Source organism: Salmo salar, chromosome 25, assembly GCF_965601325.2.
Source record: "Salmo salar chromosome 25, fSalSal1, whole genome shotgun sequence".
Taxonomy (NCBI): Eukaryota; Metazoa; Chordata; class Actinopteri; order Salmoniformes; family Salmonidae; genus Salmo; species Salmo salar.
The window spans coordinates 1,123,241-1,131,456 of NC_138315.1; the positions used below are offsets into that span (position 1 = coordinate 1,123,241).

At 38.6% G+C, this 8,216-nt stretch overlaps 1 protein-coding gene across 1 annotated transcript in view; it reads right to left on the bottom strand.

Annotated features, from left to right (window-relative positions):
* Nucleotides 1–7,547, bottom strand: part of LOC145864107 (phospholipase D1-like) — a 47,342-nt gene extending 39,795 nt beyond the window's left edge. Inside the window, exon 1 of the mRNA XM_082969256.1 lies at nt 7,178–7,547. Within this exon, the coding sequence (XP_082825382.1) occupies nt 7,178–7,547 (370 nt within the window). The remainder of the gene's footprint in view (nt 1–7,177) is intronic.
* Nucleotides 7,548–8,216: the final 669 nt, after the last annotated feature.

Here is an 8,216-nt window from a genome sequence, read left to right on the forward strand (position 1 = left end):
GTAGTAGTAGTAGTAGTATTATAATAGCAGTAGTAGTGGTAATAGTAGTATTAGAATAGTAGTAGTAGTAGTAGTAGTATTAGAATAACAGTAGTAGTGGTAATAGTAGTATTAGAATAGTAGCAGAAGTAGTAGTGGTAGTAGTATTAGAATAACAGTAGTAGTGGTAATAGTAGTATTAGAGTAGTAGCAGTAGTAGTAGTAGTATTATTAGAATAGCAGTAGTAGTGGTAATATTAGTATTAGAATAGTACCAGTAGTAGTAGTAGTAGTAGTAGTATTAGAATATTAGTAGTAGTGGTAATAGTAGTATTAGAATAGTACCAGTAGTAGTAATAGTAGTACTAGAACAGCAGTAGTAGTGGTAATAGTAGTATTACAATAGTAGTAGTAGTAGTAGAATAGCAGTAGTAGTGGCAATAGTAGTATTATAATAGTAGTAGTAGTAGTAGTAGTAGTAGTAGTAGTAGTAGAATAGCAGTAGTAGTGGTAATTGTAGTATTAGAATAGTACCAGTAGTAGTAATATTAGAATAGCAGTAGTAGTGGTGATAGTAGTATTATAATAGTAGTAGTAGTCGTAGTAGTATTATAATAGCAGTAGTAGTGGTAATAGTAGTAGTAGTAGTAGTAGTAGTAGTAGTAGTAGTAGTATTAGAATAACAGTAGTAGTGCTAATAGTAGTTTTAGAATAGTACCAGTAGTAGTAATAGTAGTAATAGAATAGCAGTAGTAGTGGCAATAGTAGTATTATAATAGTAGTAGTAGTAGTAGAAGAATAGCAGTAGTAGTGGCAATAGTAGTATTATAATAGTAGTAGTAGTAGTAGTAGTAGTAGTATAATAGCAGTAGTAGTGGTAATAGTAGTATTAGAATAGTAGCAGTAGTAGTAGTAGTAGTAGTAGTAGTAGTATTAGAATAACAGTAGTAGTGGTAATAGTAGTATTAGAATAGTAGCAGAAGTAGTAGTGGTAGTAGTATTAGAATAACAGTAGTAGTGGTAATAGTAGTATTAGAGCAGCAGTAGTAGTAGTAGTAGTAGTAGTAGTATTAGAATAACAGTAGTAGTGGTAGTAGCATTATAATAGCAGTAGCAGTGGTAATAGTGGTATTAGAATAGTAGCAGTAGTAGTAGTAGTAGTAGTAGTAGTATTAGAATATCAGTGGTAGTGGTAATAGTAGTATTAGAATAGTATCAGTAGTAGTAGTAGTATTAGAATAGCAGTAGTAGTGGTAATAGTAGTATTAGAATAGTACCAGTAGTAGTAATAGTAGTACTAGAATAGCAGTAGTAGTGGCAATAGTAGCATTATAATAGTAGTAGTAGTAGTATTAGGATAGCAGTAGTAGTGGCAATAGTAGTATTATAATAGTAGTAGTAGTAGTAGAATTAGAAAGCAGTAGTAGTGGTAATAGTAATATTAGAATAGTACCAGTAGTAGTAATTTTAGAATAGCAGTAGTATTGGTAATAGTAGTATTATAATAGTAGTAGTAGTAGTAGTAGTAGTAGTAGTAGTATTATAATAGCAGTAGTAGTAGTATTATAATAGCAGTAGTAGTGGTAATAGTAGTATTAGAAAAGTAGTAGTAGTAGTAGCAGTATTAGAATAACAGTAGTAGTGGTAATAGTAGTATTAGAATAGTAGCAGAAGTAGTAGTGGTAGTAGTATTAGAATAACAGTAGTAGTGGTAATAGTAGTATTAGAGTAGTAGCAGTAGTAGTAGTAGTAGTGGTATTAGAATAGCAGTAGTAGTGGTAATATTAGTATTAGAATAGTACCAGTAGTAGTAGTAGTAGTAGTAGTATTAGAATAGCAGTAGTAGTGGTAATAGTAGTATTATAATAGTACCAGTAGTAGTAATAGTAGTACTAGAATAGCAGTAGTAGTGGTAATAGTAGTATTATAATAGTAGTAGTAGTAGTAGTAGAATAGCAGTAGTAGTGGCAATAGTAGTATTATAATAGTAGTAGTAGTAGTAGTAGTAGTAGTAGTAGTAGTAGTAGAATAGGAGTAGTAGTGGTAATTGTAGTATTAGAATAGTACCAGTAGTAGTAATATTAGAATAGCAGTAGTAGTGGTGATAGTAGTATTATAATAGTAGTAGTAGTAGTAGTAGTAGTATTATAATAGCAGTAGTAGTGGTAATAGTAGTATTAGAATCGTAGCAGTAGTAGTAGAAGTAGTAGTAGTAGTATTAGAATAACAGTAGTAGTGCTAATAGTAGTTTTAGAATAGTACCAGTAGTAGTAATAGTAGTAATAGAATAGCAGTAGTTGTGGCAATAGTAGTATTATAATAGTAGTAGTAGTAGTAGTAGAATAGCAGTAGTAGTGGCAATAGTAGTATTATAATAGTAGTAGTTGTAGTAGTAGTAGTAGTATAATAGCAGTAGTAGTGGTAATAGTAGTATTAGAATAGCAGCAGTAGTAGTAGTAGTAGTAGTATTAGAATAACAGTAGTAGTGGTAATAGTAGTATTAGAATAGTAGCAGAAGTAGTAGTGGTAGTAGTATTAGAATAACAGTAGTAGTGGTAATAGTAGTATTAGAGCAGTAGTAGTAGTAGTAGTAGTATTAGAATAGCAGTAGTAGTGGTAATAGTAGTATTAGAATAGTACCAGTAGTAGTAATAGTAGTACTAGAATAGCAGTATTAGTGGCAATAGTAGTATTATAATAGTAGTAGTAGTAGTAGTAGAATAGCAGTAGTAGTGGCAATAGTAGTATTATAATAGTAGTAGTAGTAGTAGTAGTAGAATAGCAGTAGTAGTGGTAATAGTAGTATTAGAATAGTACCAGTAGTAGTAATATTAGAATAGCAGTAGTAGTGGTAATAGTAGTATTATAATAGTAGTAGTAGTAGTAGTAGTAGTATTATAAAAGCAGTAGTAGTGGTAATAGTAGTATTAGAATAGTAGCAGTAGTAGTAGTAGTAGTAGAATAACAGTAGTAGTGGTAATAGTAGTATTAGAATAGTAGCAGAAGTAGTAGTGGTATTAGTATTAGAATAACCTTAGAAATGCTATTACTTCAATTTCTCAAACATGACTATTTTACACCATTTTAAAGACAAGACTCTCGTTAATCTAAGCACACTGTCCGATTTCAAAAAGGCTTTACAACGAAAGCAAAACATTAGATTATGTCAGCAGAGTACCCAGCCAGAAATAATCATACACCCATTTTTCAAGCTAGCATATAATGTCACATAAACCCAAACCACAGCTTAATGCAGCACTAACCTTTGATGATCTTCATCAGATGACAATCTTAGGACATTATGTTATACAATACATGCATGTTTTGTTCAATCAAGTCCATATTTATATCAAAACCAGCTGTTTACATTAGCATGTCACATTCAGAACTAGCATACTAGCAAACTTCCGGTGAATTTACTAAATTACTCGAGATAAACGTTCACAAAAAACATAACCATTTTTTAAAGAATTATAGATACAGAACTCCTCTATGCACTCGCTATGTCCGATTTTAAAATAGCTTTTCGGTGAAAGCACATTTTGCAATATTCTAAGTAGATAGCCCGGCATCACAGGGCTAGCTATTTAGACACCCACCAAGTTTAGCACTCACCAAAGTCAGATTTACTATAAGAAAAATGTTATTACCTTTGCTGTTCTTCGTCAGAATGCACTCCCAGGACTTCTACTTCAATAACAAATGTTGGTTTGGTTCAAAATAATCCATAGTTATATCCAAATAGCGGTGTTTTGTTCGTGTGTTCAAGACACTATCCGAAAGGGTAAAGAAGGGTGACGCGCCCGACGCGTTTTGTCACAAAAAAATTCTAAATATTCCATTACCGTACTTCGAAGCATGTCAACCGCTGTTTAAAATCAATTTTCATGCAATTTTTCTCGTAACAAAGCGATAATATTCCGACCGGGAATCTGTGTTTTAGTACAAAGAGAGAGAAAATAAAAACATGGGGTCGCCTAGTGCACGCGCCTCAGTCTCATTGTCCTCTGATAGACCACTTACCAAAGTGTCACGTTACAGCAAAGATCCTAAGTTTTCAATAAAAAGAGTCAAGAAGCCCAAGGAATGGTCAAAGAGGGCACTTCCTGTACAGAATCTTCTCTGGTTTTTGCCTGCCATATGAGTTCTGTTATACTCACAGACACCATTCAAACAGTTTTAGAAACTTTAGGGTGTTTTCTATCCAAAGCCAATAATTATATGCATATTCTAGTTTCTGGGCAGTAGTAATAACCAGATTAAATCGGGTACGTTTTTTATCCGGCCGTGTAAATACTGCCCCCTAGCCCTAACAGGTTAAAATCCATTTTTATGCTATTTTTCTTTTTTGATAGCGATAATATTCCAACCGGGCGATGTTGTATTCATTCAAAAACTGAAAGAAAAACATGGAGTCGTCTCATGGACGCGCATCTCCAGTGTCATTGTTCCCTGCCTGACCACTCACAAAAACTCCTGCTGTTCTTCGCCCAGAGACTGCAGAGACATCATTCCACTTTCTGGCGCCTTCTGAGAGCCAATGGAAGCCTTAGAAAATGTCACATTACAGCAGAGATGCTGTATTTTTGATAGAGATGCCACAGAAGGAGAACAAATTGTCAGACAGGGCACTTCCTGTAAGGAATCTTCTCTGGTTTTGGCCTGCCATATGAGTTCTGTTATACTCACAGACACCATTCAAACAGTTTTAGAAACTGTAGAGTGTTTTCTATCCAAATCGACTAGTTATATGCATATTCTAGTTTCTGGGCAGGAGTAGTAACCAGATTAAATCGGGTATGTTTTTTATCCGGCTGTGAAGATACTGCCCCCTATCCCAAATAGGTTAACTTACCCCTTTGGCTCAACTTATCCCACTCTCCCCTAATGTAATTGTATCACTCACCATAAAGCAAGGGCAGGGAGTAGTGAATACATAGAGAGTCAGACTCACTGGAACGCAGTGAAAGACTTGTTGTGCCATTTTCTATAAAACAGCATCCTCAAGCTGAGGCTGGCATTGCTACTGCAGTTCTCTGAGATGGAGAAGATACAGAGATAGAAATACATTTCTGGAGATACATAGATATACACAGAGGCTCAAAGAGGCACATACTGTGTACTGAACAAAATATAAATGCAACATGTAAAGTGCTGGTCCCATGATTCATGAGCTGAAATAAAAGATCCCAGAAATGTTCCATATGCCCAAAAAGCTTATTTCTCTCAGATGTTTTGCACAAATGTTTTAACATCCCTGCTAGTGAGCATTTCTCCTTTGCAAAGATAATCCATTCACTTTACAGGTGTGGCATACCAAGGAGCTGATTAAACAGCATGATCATTAAAAGGCCACTCTAAAATGAGCAGTTTTGTAACATAACGCAATGCCACAGATTTCTTCAGTTTTGAGGGAGCGTGCAATTGCCAGAGCTTTTGCCAAATGTTAATTTCTCTACCATAAGCCAATTCCAATGTTGTTTTAGAGAATTTGGCTGTACGTCCAACCGGCCTCACAACCGCAGACCACTTCTTCACCTGCGGGATCGTCTGAGACCAATCACCCGGACAGCTGATGAAACTGTGGGTTTGTACAACAGAAGAATATCTGCACAAACTGTCAGAAACCATCTCACGGAAGCTCATCTGCGTGCTCTTCGAGGGTCTTGACCTGACTGCAGTTTGGCGTCGTAACGGCTTCAGTGGGTAAATGCTCACTTTCAATGGCCACTGGAACACTGGAGATGTCAGTAACTGCTAGGAGTGGTGGTAGGAGTCAGGCGCAGAGAGCAGAGGTAAGGAAATTTATGTTTATTCTATAAAACACAAAACGGTCGACGCCAACACAACCGGCGTGAAAAATGCAAAGTGCCCAGAACAACAGGTACACAGCATGCATATAAAATAACACTTGTCGATCGCCAGCACATCCAATAACAAAAACACACTCTGATGCAAAATAATCCCGCACAAACCTGGGCGGGCTAAACAGGCTTAAATAACCATAAATCAAGAGAACCAAATGAGGAACAGGTGCAAACAATAAGACATACCAAACGAAAAGGAAAAAGGGATCAGCGGCGGCTAGTAGGCCGGTGACGACGACCGCCGAGCGCCGCCCGAGCAGGCAGGGGAGCCACCTTCGGTGGGATTCGTGACAGGAGAAGTGTGCTCTTCACATATGAATCCCGGTTTCAACTGTACCGGGCAGATGGCAGACATGTGGGTGAGTGGTTTGCTGATGTCAATGGTAGTGGTGGGGTTATGGTATGGGCAGGCATAACCTGTAGACAATTGCATTTTATCGATGGCAATGTGAATACACAGACACTGTGACGAGATCCTGAGACCAATTGTCGTGCCATTCATCTGCCGCCATCACCTCATGTTTCTTCATGATAAGGCATGGCCCCATGTCGCAAGGATCTATACACAATCCCTGGAAGCTGAAAATGTCCCAGTTCTTCAATGGCCTGAATACTCACCAGACATGTCACCCATTGAGCAGGTATGGGATGCTTTGGATTGACGTGTACGACAGCGTGTTCCAGTTCCCGCCAAAATCCATCAACTTCACACAGCCATGGAAGGGGAGTGGGACAATATTCCACAGACCACAATCAATAGCCTAATCAACTCTATGTGAAGGAGATGTGTCATGCTGCATGAGGCAAATTGTGGTCACACCAGACACTGACTGGTTTTCTGATCCACGCCCCTACATTTTTTGAAGGTATCTGTGACCAACAGATGCATATCTGTATTCCCAGTCATGTGAAATCCATAGATTATGGCCTAATGAATTTATTTAAAAGGACTGATTTCCTGATATGAACTGTATCTCCGGAAACCTTTAACATTTTTGCATGTTGCATTTATATTTTTCTTCAGGATACATAGAGACACATAGAAGTACAGAGGCACAGACAGATACTTACAAAAAATACTGTGAACGGGCTGATTGACTGACAGACAGACAGATTGACGAACGGAAGAGCAGACATGCAGATGGATGGGCGGACAGACAGACACATAAAGAGATACCAAAAAATACAGGTTCCTCTCACTTGAATCGGAGCAGTGGTGGTAGAGGCTTTGGAGAGGCCCTGTTGGAGGTGGGTATTGGGCAGGATTTGTCTTCCATAGGCCTCCCCTAGCTCTGCCACTCTACGAGGGCAAAGACCTCCATAGCACCCACTCTGCTCCTTCATGCCGGGCAGGGCATCTCTTCCATTGCTCTCTACTTGATTTCTGATCCTGGGGTGGGGGGCGCTTCCATAGGTCTCCCTTTGAAAGGCAACATTACTGTCACCATTCCCGGGCACTGTTACTACAGGAAGGGCAAGACACTCCTTTTCAAAAGACCCACTCTGGGGCTCCCTGCTGGGGAAGGGGGCTTTTCCATAGCCCTCCTCTTGGTGGTCAATACTAGGGTGGCCAGCGTTGGCATCCACATTCCTTTGTTGTGCATTTATAGACGTCTCTCTCTGGGCAAGGCCTCTGTAACTCGGTCTCTGGGGCTGCCGACTGGGGAGGTAGACAGTGCTGTAGTCATACCCAGGACTCATCACCAGAGGCAGGGTGAGGCTCCCATAACTCTGCCCCTGGGGGTGAGGCTCCTATAGCTCTTGCCCCCCCCCTCTCCCCCGATGCTCTGAAGGACTATGTCTACTGTGACTCCTCTTCAGGTCAGCGAGAATATCCCCCACCTCGCTGTACTTCCTCTCATCTTCCTCCTCCTCTTCCTTGGCAATAGTGGCCGATTGCTGGGGAGAGACACAAAAAGAGTCCTTGATAAAATATTTCAAGGTCATTAAAACGCCTTGAACTTTGACAGGGTAGCACAGTGTAAGAATGGAGAGGTAAAGGGTACAAAATCCCATACAATGCTTGACGTAGTATTTATTGGGATACATTTAGTAGTTTTAGTGAGGAAGTATCCTGAGCTTGTCAAGCAAAATCAAGAAGTATGAGCAATACAACAATAGAAATACAGTAGTGGAATAACATTATAATATACAGTATGCTGTGATATAATACATAATACATGATCTCGTACGTCCATATAAACCATGCTATGATAAGCAGAGTGACTGATATGAGAGAGTAACGTGGATAAGGGGGACATTGTCTCTCACGTATGAGTGCTAATGGCTCATAAAACATCACTGCTGCCTCAATTTGACAAATTGCAAATGTCAGCGCCGTATTCTCCTGGAAGGCATAATTTTATTAAG